This window comes from Lissotriton vulgaris, chromosome 5 (assembly GCF_964263255.1).
Source record: "Lissotriton vulgaris chromosome 5, aLisVul1.2, whole genome shotgun sequence".
In the NCBI taxonomy this organism is placed as follows: domain Eukaryota; kingdom Metazoa; phylum Chordata; class Amphibia; order Caudata; family Salamandridae; genus Lissotriton; species Lissotriton vulgaris.
In genome coordinates, this window is record NC_141693.1 from 347278935 (window position 1) to 347297463 (window position 18529).

General features: G+C 42.4%; 1 protein-coding gene across 1 annotated transcript in view; it reads left to right on the forward strand.

Moving 5' to 3' along the window:
* Nucleotides 1–18529, forward strand: part of LDLRAD2 (low density lipoprotein receptor class A domain containing 2) — a 174225-nt gene that overhangs the window by 116321 nt on the left and 39375 nt on the right. Inside the window, exon 2 of the mRNA XM_086920065.1 lies at nt 12214–12720. Coding sequence (XP_086776191.1) covers nt 12214–12720 — 507 coding nt within the window. The remainder of the gene's footprint in view (nt 1–12213; nt 12721–18529) is intronic.

Here is an 18529-nt window from a genome sequence, read left to right on the forward strand (position 1 = left end):
GGTTTGGTATTTATTTAGAGGATTAGGTTGCTAAGAAAAAAATATTTTTTTATATTAAGCGGTCAACCTCGAAGCTGGAGAGCCGGATTTGAGCCTCAGCATGGACGCTCAACATCCTGCAATTCTGGGCAAAACACATAAGGGCCCATTACTATCTCGGGCGGAAAGCCTCCTTAGACCTTAGGTCGGAGGCTTTCAAACCAAGATAGTCGGTTTCACTTCCGACCGCCAAATTACAATTTAGTGAAACTGGCCAGTCATTCCAGCTGGATTCCGACAGGCTCAAGGAGCCTGTCGGCCAGTCGGAGACTGGCTTGTAATCCATATGGATGGTGTTTTTTACGCCATCCAGATTACGATGCTCCGTTTCTAGCAGGCTTTTCATGCCGGGCTTTCCAGCATGGTACGCCTGTCAGAAAGCGAGTTTGGGGGTTCCTAGAAGGGCCCCTTTCTGTTTGTGGCCTCCGTTTGGGGGCCAAGTGGGCTTATCACTGCACCGTGTGGCAGGCACCCGGAGGTGTCTACCACGCGGTGCAGGGATGAACACAACCTCCCATTTCCCTGTGGGAGCTTGTGCTACAGCTGGTTTATGGCCGTAGCACATGCTCCCATAGGGAAAAGTGAGTTGTTGCGACAGCATTGTAATTAGGCAGTCGGGACAGCCAACCGGAGGTCGGTCAATCCCGTTTCTGCCCGACATCATAATAAGTTCCTTAATCTCCACCTACCTGACAAAAAAATAATAATAAATGTGTCCATCTGTATCGCAACTGGTGATCATGTAAAGCACTCTAATACCTATGAACTTCGCAGGTGACAAGCTGAGTCATATGCATAGCAATTATCAATTGCAACAGAATGAGAACAGCTTTCTATTTTCCATGGTTGCTCATGCGATTAATATATCAAATGCAAAGGATCAGAATTCCTACAAACTAGGACAGCATAACTGGGGGTATTCAAGTAGCACCTAGTCAGTGAGTATCAGACATTCCAACATCAATGTGTCAACAATCAACATGTAACGAAAAGGTAACATTGTGCTTATATTCAATGGCATCTTCTATTCAGTCTCTAGTCATGTGTGTCAATCATCTTTCTGGGGGGGGGGGGGTGCAGACAACAGCGAGCCCAGTCTTATCATTGGCCAAGTAGTCTCTGGGTTCACCGCCGTCACAAAGGGTGCCATGACAGATGCCCAATCCTCCTCAATAAGCCAATCAATCAGACTCCCTTCTCTCTTTGTTTCTCAGTGCAGTTTCCTCCACTAGTGCTCAGGTTCGACCTCCTACTTTCCCCTACAATCGAGGGGGGGCAGGTGACATACAAAGCATTGCAAGGGCCTGTTGGGCAAGAACCAGCTTCAGGCTCAGGAATCTAGCCTCAGCCATCCTTGCCCTCATGGAGGTAGACAGCCAGAGAAGGCATATCTCCAGTCACAGAAGCTCTGTACAGTTTAATGTGTGCTCTAAATTGGTCATCACCCTCTGCCAGAATGACAGGATCCCAGGGCAAGACCAAGTCATGTGTGTAAAGTCATACTAAAGTATACAAAAGTGTGGATGGAATTCTTGAATTCATCTCAGACACTTGTAATTACTAGGGCCACATCCCATCTATCATTAGTTTGCACACCACGCCACCTCAGATCGGACCCAGCGTAATATGCACATCAGTCTTGATCCTGCTCCAATACATACAGTCCAGCCGGAACTGCCAACCCAGGTCCTCCCTGAACCAAAGCACAAGCAATGCAGGACCAGTTTCACTCTTGTAATGGGCTCATCATTTGGATATAGTTTGGTTCCAGTGACACAGTGTGCACTGGACCCACATCTGGGCATCCCCATCCCACTTAGGCTGACATACTAAAAGAAAGACAAGAGATGGATGGAATGATGAAATTAATCTCAGCCACTAGTAATTACTCGGAGCAGCATCCGAGTCGATCATTATTTTGCACACGCTGCTACCTTAATTTGTTCCCAGCTATATGCAAATCAGTCTTGATCCTGCTTCAATAGGAAACGTCTAGCTCAAACTGCCAAGCCAGGTCCTCTCTGAAATGGGGCACAAGCAAACCAGGACAGGTTTCACCCTAATATCTAGCTGAAGAGCCCATAACAAGATAGTATTATACCGATCCAAAGCTGTAATACAGTGCCTCAAGTGGTAAAAGGCTTTTGTCATTTTACAGCTCTGCATGGATGGCACTGTACTAGTCCTATGCTTAAAGCCATTGCAGTACAAAATGCAATACGACTTTGTCCCAGGGACAAGTTTTAAGATACTAAAAAATCCAAAGTGCAGTGGGTTGTAAATTGACCTACCTCATGAATATTAAGGAGGTAGGTCAGAAATAGTGACTCACTTCGATTGGAGGCCATCACAGGGATGGTATCTTGCTCGGGACAACAGACCACCACGTCGGTGATTGCCATTCAATGAAGTAAAGTGTTTATCCTTAAGAGTTGGTGGTGATCTTGTTCACTTAGGGCCTTATGATGAGTTTGGAGGTTCGATCACCCGAACACCTCAGCCGCGGTCTCTAGAAGACCGCAGCGCCAACTGTCAGATACTCTGGGGCATATTTACAAGGGCAGTGCACCACAGGAACGTCACTTGTAACAACGTTTCTGTGAGGCAATGCCCTGCTCCATATTTACAAAGTGCTGTTAAGCCACTTTTTGTGGCTTAACGCCGCTTTGTAAATATGGTACCCTTTCACACAGGTATCTGTGCGAAAAGGGTTGCAATGGGTGTTGCTGTGGGCGTTCCACTGCAGCACCCTTTGCTTTTTGATGCTGCCCCAGATTTACAAGAATGTGTAAATCTGAGGCAGCACCAAAAGAGCTTGCAAAAGCAAGTGTTAGACTGGAGAAACAAGGAGAAATACTTTTATTTCTCCTCATTTTCTGTGTGTGCTGTATTCTGCGGCACACATAGAAAGAGCAAAACACCATGAATGTTTGTTTATGTGCAGGAAGGCTAATTTTAGCGCCAGAGCTATGGAGAACACAAGGTTGCACCATATTGTTGTAAATACAGCACATCCCTGCATTTTGGAAATGTCGGAGCTCAGCACTTACAAATTTCGCGCAGCTCTGCACTGACATTTCCGTGTACTCTATGCATAACATTTGGAGAATCATCATTTTTTATACAGTACTTCCTCCCTCTATTTACCATTGTCCTGAACTTTCACTCTCGTCTCCCAGTCACCCACGCCTCTTCTCCATCCAGTTTTGAGGTCCCCCTCCCTTTCCAATGTGTTGTTTTGTTTCTTTTAAACTGTTCAATGTAACCTTTGAGATGCAGCTATTTTTGTTGTTGTTCTTTGTAAACTGTTCTGACACCCTCTGTGAAATAGTGCTATAAAAGCATTACCAATAAATAAAGTATATAAAGGATGATCCTCTATAATAGGCTTAGGCCCTGTCTGTTTCAGTCACCATAGGATAGGCGGTACTGTCGGTTTTTGCTGTCCTGGCCTATGCCATTCATAGTGTAGTGCCCTCAGTTTCAGATGAGATTATTGTCCTAGAATGTGGACACACCGGCTGGTTTAACCATTTTGCTTTTTAATACTAATATTACCTATCTCCTAATAGCTTTACCTGAGTCTCCCTAGTATGTGAGAAGAGTTTGTGATCATTTTTCCAACAGCTCATGACCAGTTTGGAAGCTTCCATAATAAAAACAAGAAGTAACAAGCTAGATAGAGGTTTGTAAAGACAAACCTGTCCTGTCTGCACGCGCACCCAAACAGGCCGATAACTGTTTCAAAGATATGCCAGTACTGAAAAATGAGCTCAATTTTTGTCTTTTCTGCCCAGAAAGGGTGTCATTTATATGATGTTCCACCATGTCAATGAGTTCCTTCGTCTTCGTGCCTACAGGGCCTGGCAGTCTCAGTCTCACCCTTAAAACCATATGAGATGTCTATGGGAGACTAAATGGCTGCTCATTTGTATAATTCATCCTGGATGGATGAATCAGCGCACTAGTGGTAGTCATAATGGTGGAGGACAGCCTATAACATGACTCCGGCACAACCTGAGTGAACGCATGGAACAGAAGCATCAATGGACCCAGAGTGTAGTAAGCATCAATGGGCCCAGGCAGTAATAATAAACAGTGGGCTGAGACGGTAATAAATATCAGTAGGCGCAGTCAGACTCAATGGGCCCAGACAATAAGTATCAATAGTCTGAGACAATAATAAATGTCAGTAGGCACAGACTGCATCAATGGGCCCAGACATTAATAAGTATCAATTGGCCGAGACAGTAATAAATCTCAGTAGGCAGAGTCAGCATCATTGGGCTCAACCAATAAGTATCAATGGCTGAGACAGCAATAAATATCAGTAGGCACAGCCGGCATCATTGGGCTCAACCAATAAGTATCAATGGCTGAGACAGCAATAAATATCAGTAGGCACAGCCGGCATCATTGGGCTCAACCAATAAGTATCAATGGCTGAGACAGCAATAAATATCAGTAGGCACAGCCGGCATCATTGGGCTCAACCAATAAGTATCAATGGCTGAGACAGCAATAAATATCAGTAGGCACAGCCGGCATCATTGGGCCCAGACAATAAGTATCAATGGGCTGAGAGAATAATAAATATCAGTAGGCACAGTCAGCATCATTGGACCCAGATAATAAGTATCAATTGGTTGAGACAGTAATAAATATCAGTAGGCACAGTCAGCATCATTGGACCCAGATAATAAGTATCACTGGGCTGAGACAGTAATAAATATCAGTAGGCACAGTCAGCATCAATGGGCCCAGACAATAAGTATCAATGGGCTGAGACATTAATAAATATCAGTAGGCACAGTCAGCATCATTGAACCCAGATAATAAGTATCAATGGGCTGAGACAGTAATAAATATCAGTAGGCACAGTCAGCATCATTGGACCCAGATAATGAATGAATAAATGAAAGTGAATTTTTAGAGCGCGAATTGCTGCCCTGAGGCGTCCAAGCGCTAGCGGAACCTGTTGGTAGGGTGAGTGAGGTTGCAGATCAGGAGAAGAGGGAAGTGAGCTGAGTTTTATTGAGGAGAATTGAACAGGTGTGTTTTTAGTTGTTTGCGGAAAGAGGCGAGGTCAGGGTTGGATCTCAAATGAGAAGGGAGGCAGTTCCAGATCTTGGCGGCATTGAAGGCAAACATCCTGCCACCCGATCTTGTCCTTTTGATTCTAGGGACTGTTGCCATAAAAGCCTGGCTAGAGCGCAGGCCTCTGCCTGGACGATACTGATTTACTAGGCTACGAGTAATTTGAGGTCGCGAGTCCCAGAAGACCTGGTGAGCAATACACATTGCCTTAAAAGTGACTCTCTTACGCACTGGGAGCCAGTGAAGGCTGGTCAATGCCGCTCTGACTGGCATTCTGCATGGGATCTGCAGTAGAGTGCGGGCAGCGCAGTTTTGTACTAGTTGTAGTCTCTTTAGTGTGTACTTTGTAGCACCCAGATAGAGGGCGTTGTTGGAGTCCAATCGTGACTGTATCAGGCCCTGTATGGCTATCTGCTTTGCCTCCATTGGGAGCAAAGGAAGAACTTTCTTCAGTGTCCTGAGCAATCCAAAGCAGGTGGCTGAGAGCTTTGTGACCTGGGTGTTAAGTGAAAGACTCCTGTCCAGCCATACCCCTAGGCTTTTGATGTTTTCCTTCGGAGCCGGGGGGGCCTAGACAGGTGGGCCATAATGAGTTGAAGAAGGTGGGATCAGTAGGGCCCAGGAGCATAAGCTCCGTTTTGTCACCATTGAGCTTTAACGATGACAGAGTCATCCAGGCCTTCACCTCCTCCAAGCATTTTGTTAGTCCACCTGAAAGTGGCTGTTGAGCCTCCTGCGCTAATGAGACCACCAACTGGGTGTCGTCCGCATAGGAAATGATCTTAACTCCATACGAACGAACTACCTCAGCCAGTGGCCTCATGTAGATATTAAAAAGCGCGGGGCTTAAAGAGGAGCCCTGGGGGACTCCACACTTCAAGGGCATGCTGGAAGACACTGTCTGTCCGTCAAACACTTGGAACGACCTGTTGCTTAGAAAAGATTTTAACCAGAGCCAGGCCTTGTCCACAATGCCGACATTCGAAAGACGGTTCAGTAGAGTGTTATGACTGACCGTGTCGAACGCCGCGCTGAGATCAAGGAGGATCACTGCCACTGATCCTCCCTGATCAAGAATTTTCCTGGACTCCTCGATGACCATTAGGAGGGCGGACTCTGTTCCGTGCTTAGGTCTGAACCCTGTCTGGGTGGTATCTAACAGCTGGTTATCTTCAAGAAAGCTAACCAGCTGGAGATTGACATACTTCTCCACGATTTTACTCACCCAGGGTAGCAGGGAAATAGGACGATAGTTGGCAAAGTCCAATGGGTCCAGGTTTGGCTTCTTTATCAGTGCTCGGACCATCGCCTGTTTCCAGGCAGGAGGGACGATGCCAGAAGCGATGGAAGCGTTCAGGAGGTTCTTGATGATAGGTAGGACGGCCTGAGATGCTAGCAACATGGCTTCTGGAGGTGCCGGGTCAGTTGGAGATCCGGATTTTACTTTCCGAGCCATGGACTCTACCACTTCGAGATCCATGCAGGGAAAGTGGTCAAGCGTGGGTGAAGAGGTCAGAACGGGGTCTGTCCTCCTGGTTTTATCCTGAACTATCAGAGGAGTAGTGGTGCAGGGGAAGGAGGTGTATATTTTATTTACTTTGGCTGAGAAAAATTCCGCCAGGTCATTGCATTGGGAAACAGATTTTTCCTCATATACACTAGGGGGGGGTGGTTTTGTAAGTTTTTGCAGAGTTTGAAAAATTTCCCTGGGTTTAGATTTTGCAGCTAGGATCTTGTCAGAAAAGTATGCCGCTTGAGCAGCTTTTACTTCCTGGCATGGATCCGGCCCTCCAGGACTGGTTTGGAGACCCCTGATCTAGCGCATCACAAATGAAAATAATTCGCTATGTGCAGGAAATTAGTTGCAGTTTGGGGTTTAGCTCCTAATATTTCCATTCAATATGTTAATACACTCATAAACTGAAATAAAACAAGAAAATAAAAACAACTATGCAATAGAAATGGTTCCACTTCATTAGGGTTAGGTCCAGCAATTCTTGGTTTATTCGGCCAAAAACATTAAACATGTCCGGGCTTTTAGTTTAGTTATTTCTGATTCTTAAATTCAATACCAAAAACAATAGTAAAAATTCAATGCCAAAAACGATGTTACAAATTCAGTACCATAAAACGATGGTACAAATTCAGTACCATATAACGATGGTACAAATTCAATAGCAAAAATCAATGGGACAAATTCAGTACAGAAAAATTATGGGAGAAATTTAATACCAAAAAAACCGGTGATACAAATTCAGTACTGAAAGACTCAGGTACAAATTCAGTATAGAAAATCAATGGTAAAAATTCAGTATCTAAAAATGATGGTGCAAAATCAGTACCGAAAAACAATATTTATTATTTTTATCTCACTGATATTAAACTATCAATGACAACAACAAAGAATAAAGCAAGTGGCTGCCTCTCTAAAACTTTAAGAGATCAATTTTAAAAAAAGGTACAAAACTCAAATCTTCACATAACATATTTCTTCCTAAATTATGCATTGATTTATAGCCTTTAGGGGGTATTCAACAAAACTCAAAGTTTATGGATAGAATTCTATGCAAGTCAGATTTCCATGCATTCTGACTCCTGCCCTGCTGGTGCTCCTGAGTTGTGTCAGCTGGCAGACAATCTGCAGGAGTAAATGTGGTATAGGTGAAAACAGTCATCCCCCTAGACAATGAGAAAATGTAGAGTGTTTGTGCTTTTTTCTTTACAACCAATATGAACTCTTGCTCTCATCCTTTTTGTCACCAACTATAGGTGAGAAAATGGAGAGTGAAAAGCCATTGGTATGGTTTGTGAATATCCACAAAACTAAGACTTTATAGGTGTTTGCAACCTTTCCACTGGGCAGCCCACAATCCCTCCTGTGACAATGCCCACCATTCCTTTGTTAACCTCATATTTGGTACTGCAGAAAATCCACAATTTTTTTTTTTTTTTCCACTTATGACTTTACGTCTACAGACGTAATTGTTAGACGTTCGACCTTATGTGACTTAGTATTGCCACTTTCACCTGCAGATGACACTTTAAATGTATCCAAGTGAAACTGGGGTGCTCAAAATATGTTATGAGTTAGACTTCTAAACTCTACCTTTCACTCTACCGCAGGCCATGATAAGAACATGATGTTTTCCTGAATGACTTTCTGATCATCAAAATAGGTTAAAAGGGTCGTTTAGACTCTTCCAGTTCAGTAGAGGCCCGGGCCTCCACTTACTTTTCAAATGACTTCCCTCCAGTTGTAGAAACCTATGTGGCTTCAGTGCATCTGTCACTGAGGTATATGTACTGCAGGTACATAGGAATGATTAGGCCCACTTGGAAGTTATTTATTTTCCTAAAATGAGAGATTGTTTCAGACAAAAAGCCATGGTCTTGAGAGGGTTTTCTTCCTGTATGTCAGGGCCATTGTTTGTTTCCCTGCCACAGATCTACCATGCATCACATGACCCAGCAGACCAGGAAATCTTTTGCTAGTTCAAGGCTTTCTGACGGTATAGCCAGAGGAGACTCCCCCAGCAGAAACTCTGTATATTCCCAGCACCATTTAAGACTATTTTGCTAAGGTTTATGCATCAGACACCATAAGAGGTAACTTTGTCCATGTATTACAGTGTGATCAAATTCTCACACAATTGTAGTACAGCCTGCCTCATAGAGGTATGTAGAATTGGGACTAAGCATCACAACTCTGTAAATCTTGGGATTTATCATACAGGCAGAGATAAAAAGACTTGTTTGGGGTACTAACAAATTGAACTTTAGTTAAGTTTATACCTTGTATCTGGATTTTTGACTGAATTCCTGATCGGACTTCTCAAAAGCTATAAGCAGAGTTCCTGAGGATTAAGTATATATAAAAATATCATCGACTTTGGGTGAGATAGTTAGTCATCAAGCATTATCTTATCGTGGGATGGGGTAATGGTTGTTGCCTATAAAAGATCAGCAATAAATTGTAACATATACAGGGTATAGAAAGCAGCTCTGCCGTGTAACACTCTGTATCAGAAACCAAGAGGTTATGCACCCAATAACGCAGTGAATGACAAAATGCCTTGATTCATCCTACATAAAGAACCAGAATAACAAAAACACTCATAACTATCCAGAGACACGGCAACGCAACTGATCACATTATTTCTATCCGTCTAAGACGATTAACCCTGTAACTTCATGAGTCAGCTCAGTTCGATAATAGACAAAGCAAATTTGATATGTGCTGTTGTGCCATTCTGAGCTATGAAGCCTTCCTGCTAAGGTGCCACTAGCTTAGTAATGTAGGGAGATAGGTAGGTGGCAAATAGGCAGGTAGACCTTTTGGCTTTGGTGGCTAACAGTAAAATTGGTGATCTTGTTTTGGATGAAGTGCTGCTTTTTTTCTGGCTTCAGAAAGACAAAGGGCGTGATTTAGTGATCAATGGATGGTTTACTCCCTTATAAACATGAAGGATATCATATCCCTCTCATTAAAAGTACCTTAGGATATAATGCACTTGTGACAAGGTGGACAGGATATCTGTCATGTTTGTGACAAACTAACTCGACTGCCAAATTCTAAATCGGGCCCTAAGATATAAGCAGCGTGCAAGAATCTCAGGGGATGAGAACGTGTGTTGTGAGTGCTCTTCAAATGTCTTAATTCTGGGACACTTGTTCACTGAGCAGCTAAGGCCCCAAGGACTTTGTATGAGCTTTAGCAGTCATTACAGATACAATAAGAGACACTCCTTTCGCCTTTCTGCTTTCTCTGGGGACCCTTAAAATAATTATGTAGAATTAATTTAATAACCAGGATGCACCCTATTTTCTAAAGCTGGTCAAAGAGGAAGAGTGTTTAAAGTTCTTAAGGAACAAATACAAAAGGAGACCCTATATGAAAATGCCTAATTCCTTTCAGTGCAAGATTACATCTAGTATAACATGAACATTCTCTCATTGGATATAATATTCTTGGTGGAGAGTAAGGAATTCTTTCTGCTCTCAAGTATAGGGGTATTGCCTGGGAGATATTTGTATACCAGCAGGACATTTCGAAAATATTTTAATTCTACCCGGTACCCGACCCAAGTGATGATCACACTGAAGAAATGTGAATCCCTTTATGAGAACCACAAAACTTTCTTTCCATGTGATTTTTGGCAATTTAAAGGTGTGTTAGAAGCTTCGATGGGAGTTCCTCCCAGATGGACAGCTATCACATTAGTTGAGGCAGAGATGTACCAGTGCCACATTCACATCATCCTAATTCGTTTGGGACAGCACTTGGAGACTTTAGACAAGTTTGTTGTAATTAAAGCAAACTGCTTTAACTACAAAGGATACCGAGAATGTCAATGACAAACCTGAGTACATAGGGACCATCTAGCTTTTAACGTGTGAAGCTGCGGTAAATGGTTACCTAATCAAGAAAGGAATCAAGACATTCTCAAAGGATATGTAGTTCTTGGCTCTGGATTTTTTTTTTTTTACTGATTAAAAAGGATCCTGCAATATTTTTCAATCCTAGTTTAGGGAGGTGTACCACACATTTAGGAACAGACAAGCACCATGGAATCCCCGAAGGACAGCATTTGCTTTGTCCATCAGTTGGGACAGAAAGTTAACTAAATTCACTTGATGTCAGCAATTGAACAGGAAACTCCTACACCACTGCAGGTTTGATATCCTAGTATTTGGAAGTAGTCAAATACTGTAGGAATATCCACAGAATCAAATGCCACAAAAAACCAGGATTGCTACATGTTCAGAACAAATAACCAAAGGCTGACAAGGGGATCATTCAAACCCTAACTCATGAAATATAAATAGATGTGATCAACAAAATATCGATAAAGATATCTCTTAGTACTCAGCATCAAAGTGATAAAGAAAATATTTCAACACTTAGGGGCATTCATGAAAACAAACGTTTTTTACCTAATGGGTCAGTGAAAAGACACAAATGAGGGCTACCAAATTCCAGCATTCAACAGACTAATGACCCACTTTCTATAGATTTAATGGGACAATTCTGGGGTCATTAACCTGTTGGATGCTGGGATATGTGTAAGCCCTCATTCCTGTTTTATTTTCTTTGTCTGACTTTTCAAACAAATAGTTTTTATTTTCTTGAATGCGCCAGAGTGTTGAGTTATTTTCTTTATCACTGTGATGCTCAGTACTAAGAGATATCTCTATGTATACAATGTTGATCAAATCTATTTATAGTTCATGAGTTAGGGTTTGAATGATCCCTTTATCAGCCTTTTGCTATTTAGTTTATATTTACCCAAGCTCTCAAAAGGTTACTGGGTTGCCCTTGTCCATAACAGACAACCTCACATTCCTAGAAGAGCTAACTCAAATCCAAGGGGTCTAAAACAGTGTTAGAACCAGGCATGAGTGAACATGTAGGAAGATGCACTTGTGCATCATAAATTATATTTTAAAAGTGACATGGCATTTTATTTTGTCTTGCTTAATACTTTACGTAGATGGCCCTGTATCTGTCCCCCACAACATTTCAATCGTGATTGCTCCTGCTAATGTAAGGCGGCAGTAGGTGGTGTGGGTTTGGGAAGAATGGTGAAAAGGAGCATTGGACTAAATGATTTATATTCTCAATTATGATACAGAGTATAGTGAAGCCCAAGAGTTGGCTGGTGGACGAAGAGAGAGAAGAGGGGGATCAGCTCATCGTGAAGCACTAGACAGTGAAAATGCTGCATGGAGCCACAGGTTACAAAGATAGGCTGCTAAGAGTTAACAGCAATGGATAGGGAGAGCTACAATAGCACAGGCAGTGCTGAGGAGAACGAGTGGGCATTCTGGAATGGTGACAAAATGGGACAAAGCTGTTGTAATGGGGATATTTCGCTTTTCCACCCTTCATGCCAATCATTAGTAAGGACTGCACAGTTTTCTATTGTGGTTAAAGAGGTGACTTCACATCCTAGAAGTAGCAGCTTAGAAGAGCCCAGACAGAGTGACGCCATGCGGTGGCTGAGAGATATGTCAATGCATGAACCCTCTGGGTTACCATGTCAACTAATGCCTTTTTCCCTCTTTGTCTCTCTGCAGTTCACATGGTGGACTTTTGCGGACAAGTCATCAAGGACGACGGGATGATTGTCAACTCCCACGCGGAATCCCGGAAATACTACTTTGTGGCCATAGGAACAGACTGCCGGCTGACAATGCAGGCCTCATCCCCCAAGGACAACGTCCAATTCCAGTTCCGCTTCTTCCTGGTGTACAGCCTACTGCGCATGTCAGCCGGCCTGCAGCCCACCCCTGCTGTGCTTCCCCCACTCAATGACACCAGGACATCAGCCCTCTCAGACAGCACGAGACCTGGGATGAAAGGTGCAGAGGGATTGGAGGCTCCAGATCCCTGTAATGCGGGCTCCTATGTGCAGTTTTATGATGGCAGTGACAGGACCGCACCACCACTGGGACCACCGCTCTGTGGGAAAAGCATCCCGCGGCCAGTCTTGTCCACGGGCAATTACCTGACACTGCGATTGGTGACCAGAGGACAGCAGCCAAGAGTGGATTTTGTAGGGGATTTTACTTCTTTTCGATTAGGTAAAAATTCTATTTTTATACATTTTGGTTACCAACGAGTAGCATGTCATTGTCCTTTGCTTATGAGGTACAGTGAGAAGTTGTACTTACATTATCTTCTAGCAGCCATACTGCCACTTGTAACCTTCATTTGTATTGGCTACTTCAGAGCCACGTGTTCCTAGGGTTGTCTAGGGATGTTAAAGAGGGGGAAAGGGCATTGAAATCAAAAGGATGATTTACAAATTACTTTTTCATGTGGACATGCTTATGTACAGAAATCAGGCTAAAGGATATTTCATATATACACTGGGATATGAGGGGAAGGGAACCCATCATGCTCAAAATGCCATTGCGCACATAATATTGCAATGCGGATGTTTGTTGTACAAGCCTGCAGGAGGCTCCACATGATGGTTTTTATTCTAAAACACCCGTGTTATTGGTGTAAACTTTTAAAAAGGAGGTCTGGCCTTTTGAAGAATGTACTCTTTGTCTGCTTGGAGGTGCTTAAAAGTGACACTGAATTTTGTGTAGCACTATATAGGCCTTTGACACTAATGGCCCACATTTAGTATGAAGACTGAGGTGCCTCCCAGTACCCTTGTATTCATTAGAGAACTTTACTGTTCTTCTATGCAACTGTACCCATATACCTCAGCACTGCATTGGTTCAATGCTATGCAGGCATACTTGGTGAGATATTTGCATTTATTGGTGATCTAAGGTCTTATGTGTACAGTATAGAATTTCTTGCTGCTGGATCTAGACTAGTTTGACAGTATCAGAGAGCAATATGACTAGAGAGCCTCCTGCGTCAGCTCGTTGTCAAACGGTGATTGTTCTGATGTTTCTCTGCATAGCCTGAATTTGCATGAGCAAGAATGGTCCGTATCTGAACTGGGAGAGGACCACGCAGGCGAAGGAACCATCTGTCTCACTACCACTTGTAGCCTCCATTGCCAACACAAGGATTTGTGTGTTTCTAAGCACAGTGGTTAAATTAGCATCAATCAATGACTTGTGAATTGGAGGTAATATGTTACTATATTAGCCATCACTGCATTGACATCGCCACTGTATCTAACACTACGCCATCAAGATACATTTTTCATTTACCTTACCACTGTCTCACCCACTCTGGATTGACCATAGCCATGCTCTACATCCACATTGATGTTTTAAAAATACATGTCTTCTTAGATTTCCGTATGTTAATCCTTTTCTTTTTCTGCGTGCTTAATTAAATACATATATACATGTATCTATAATCTAACCTTAACCTTTAAATATGTTAACTTAAATTATTTTTATTTGATTACAAAACTTATCCAAACATTTAAATATATTCAATTCGTGTATAATGGATACACCATCCTAACCTTCTTAATATATGCATTAAATTCCAAATTATTTAAGTGTAATAACCTAACTTAATATTTTAAATTTATAACCCGTGTTGTGGGGACACCACCTTACAAATCTATTACTTTTCCTGACATTTAACTTTATTTTTGATTGACCTGTATCCATATGGTAATTATGTGACTGATCTTTGGCATATAACGGTCAGTGAAATAGTAGCCCTCATAGTAGTTGTTTTCCCGTTGGAATGGAGTTGAAATAATGGCAAGCAATGAAATGGACTTGCAGTAGTGTGTGTACCAAGCAGGAATGTCCCATGTGAGTAACAAGGATCCCCTGACAAATTGATAATACAATTCCTGGGACAGGGTAATATACAATGGAGAATACATTCCTAGGCAAGTTAATTATACCAATATGATATATTGTATATATATATATATATATATATATATATATATATATATAATAAACTCAGTGTAAAGACCAAAATACACATTTTTAATGTCAATTGTCGATTCCCTATTGGCATGGGAACAGTTCTTGTTTAAAAAAAAACACAAATGTCACAATTAAAAATCAAATGGTGGCAGAATTTTAGATGTAAAATTCTGCCACCTTTTGGTTTATAATTGTGATTTTATTAATGTCAATCATATATATATATATATATATATATATATATATATATATATATACACAATCCACTTCTTCCGAAGAAAACGAGGCAGAGACCCTGGAGGAACCGTTTGGAAGCCTTTTTAATTTTGAACAAGCGAATGCATTTCGGCAGCACTTCTGCCTTCCTCAGCACCCAATTCGGTATTGACACACGCTGCTAGTAAGTCCCTCCTCTTTGTGTCTTACAAACGCATACCCGCTCCGCCCTCTGTAGTTCTAATGAGATATATATATATATATAAATATATATATATATATATATATATATATATATATTATATATATATATATATCACATTGGTATAATTAGGTTGCCTAGGAATTTATTCTCCATTGTACCAAGCAGGAATGCTTCATGTTGCAGAATAAAGGAATAGTTGAAGAGAGTAGCCGATAGATACAAGTGTTATAAGGAATTGTCTTAAACTAGGACAACAATGGTCTGCAGCTGGTCCGCAGGGTCTGACATGTAATCATTGAAATTCTGTGGGCCCTTTTTTTTACTTTCTGTAGCTTCAATTCCTCCTTTTCACTAACACCAAACAGGCGATAGACTGCCCATGAAGTGCAAAGGATTGACTTTGCGATGGCATCAATGGACAAGAATGTTTGACAACCCTGGTGATAAAAGTTATGTCAAACACCCTTGGACAAATCATTACCTTCAGCATTTTGGTGTTATGACAATCATGCTAGGAATGTTTCTCTTCAAAAGTGATGCAATTCCATGAATTTTACCAATTTACAGTCCTGCCGACTCACAAAGCCCCAACTGAGTGTCACACAACCTGGGCTCTTTACATACAGTTTCTCGCTGAAGAGCTGGACATTTACCTAACTATAACTCGGGTTCAGGGCCTTTAACAACCGATATAGACCTCGGCAGCTGGCTATATTGCAGAATACATGTTATGAATCATGTTATTTGTGCAAACTATAGGTCACCTGATTAGGTCTTGGTGGGTCCAGTGGGATTTAATCCACAACAGAGTTCTTGAAAAGGAGTTTAATTGTTTGAGGGTGAAAATAAATCCATTTTGGGCTCCGGTTTTAGTTCAGAACAATAGCAACATATGTGGCACAAACATCTAGTGAGTTCTATTAAACTTAGTATAGAATATGCAGGAGTCCAGCAGGCACCGGTGCCAGCTGGGCATTTACTTATTTCTATGGGGTCCAGCTCAATGCATATGAGGGATTTCCTGTTGGTTTGGTGCATTACCTCATCATGAACTTTCATAGATTCAACCAAGAGAGGTGGCCTAGACTGTGTAGCCCTTAATGGCGGGAGGCAGCGCCAAAAACAGTGATGTTCTAATATAGTGTGTATCCGCTTTGAAAATGCTAGGCCTCTGCATCGGGGGAAGCCATCATGATGCTTAGGATGCCACCAGAATGCCAGCAAGCTCCACCTTATGACAGGGCCACCCTAAACATTATAGTTCCCAGCTACTATCTCACCTCAAACTCTACCTCTCCTGCCGGGTCTGGTGGTTTAGGGGACTAATGCATACACTGTAGGGGTCTGTGTTTGACCTCATGCTTACAGGTTCCAATCCCAGTAGGGCCACTCCACCTTTTATCCTTCTGAGGTTGATAAAATAAATGCCATTGAGTTGGGTAACTATAAACATCTCTTATTCATCCCCAAGATATCCTTCTGGGTGAATATGCGCCTTACGAATACACATGTTATGTTACATGCTTACCTCGTCCCTACTACAATCCCCAGAACTACTGTTTCTGCTGCTCTTCTCATTCTCCATTGTATGAGTTTCATCACTCTCCTACCTCTGTTCCTTTTTTCTTTCCATTGTTTTCTCTTTTCTATCACGTTTCCTTCTTACGTGTCTTATTCCTCTCTCCTTTCCCAGCATTGCCTCCATCTATACCTGGAATTCTACATTACAACAGTGGCAGTAGACCTGAAAGAAAAAAACTGCCAGAAGCAAAAAATGAACAGTACATACCATTAAGCTTGATGGTAGACAAACCATGCATGCAGAGCACATCTGCTATGATATCCAGCATTTCTGTATTTGAGGGGGGTGTAAGGTAACATTTAGGTAATTGTTCTTTGTTTCAGTGAGATGAGGGCCCTCAAGTATCAGCGCATTTCCCCGTAGACACAGAATCGGTGAAACTCTGTCATATCAGCTCTGAATGTCTAACAAACCAGCCATGGTTTTTGTGGAGTCCCATTCAGACTGACCTTTGGAGGCAATGCTGTACCGCTTGCCCAAATATATTGCAATAGTCCTTCTTCCTTTATACCTAAATATCAGGTCACTTGTACAAATGAATTAGCAATTAAGATGTCTCATTCTTTTTCAACAAAGTAATTTAGTTTTAGCATGGAGCTCATGTCTTGTTGAATGCACCGGAGTCCTTTTGACTGATGAGCAATTTCACTGATATATTCACCTAATTTAATTTACAACATTAACTGCTTTCATTTCACTACCTCATTCCTGTGTATCTTTTACCTTTTTTTATTCATTTTCTCCCTTACCATTAGCATAAAGTCTATTATTCTTACCTCCCTACTGCTTTTCTTCAGTCCATACTCATTACTAATACCCATAGTGTAGCCACTGGTTCATGGGCCCTAGTGCGAAGAAGGAAATGGGACCTCTGCCAATAATCAAAGTTCTGTGAGTCCCTCAGGCCTACCTATAGTCACCGGTGCCACTAAACCTGCTGCACCAATAGAAGCAGCGCCCCGTGCTAGGTACCTCATGACTCCGTGGTCTAGACTCTATATAGATCTGCTGCTGTTGTAGTGACTCCCCTGTGGCATCTCAGTGTCCCAGTCATATCTACACATTTCCACCTTGTCTACACTATGCGTATTGCATTCGTGCATCTCTCTTCTTAAGAGTAAGCATGGGCGAATTTTGCGAATCTCGCGTTCGCGAATTTTGCGGATTTGCGAACTCGCAATCCGCAAAATCCGCGAATTCTCGCGAATTTGCGGATTTTTTTTGTGTGTTTGCGCGGGTTTCTGCCAGTTCGCGAGGGTTTTGTACAATGTCGCAAATTGCGAACTTACCTGTCGGGTCGCAAGTTTCGCGAACTTGTTGTTTCTACGTGTCCAGCCTGTTTGGGACACTCTTCTTCATCACTGCCACTCTCTGTCACCACTGCCACTCTCTGACTACTCATGCCACCCTCTGGCCCACCCATGCCACCCTCTGTTTCATCACAGCACCCTCTGGTTGTCCAGTCAGTGTACATTATTGTGGCAACGCAAGCACACCTTCCCTGCCTCAAGTGACCTGAATTAATTTGGGGCTGATTAATGTGTCACAGAATATTTTTTTAGCTGGCACCTGCTTCCTTAGTGCTTCCTGATTAGTGAACTTTTGCACTTGCTAAGTGCTTTCATTGTTGCAAAATTAGTTACAACACCTGCCCTGCCCCAACTGACAATAATGAATTAGGGGCTGATTAATGGATTTGAACTGCCAGCCTGGCTCCTGCTTGTCTCCCTTAGCTGTAATTCAGGACCTTTGTGGCATATGTGTAACTATTCTGAGGTTCAGAGCAGGGTCACATAATAGTTGCAACTGGCAACTGAACTCTGGAGGGGCCCCTCAGCAAGCACTACAGGAAATGGCTACTAATGATGAGCCTGAACTTTTGAACCTGGTAAGTAGTTACTTTCAGTTTGCTAAAATCGTATTTCTGCAATTTTGCACTTATTCGCGGGGCGCGAACTCACGCGAACTCACGCGAACAGTGCGAGCAGTGCGAGCAAAATCCGCTGCTCGCGGATTTGCGG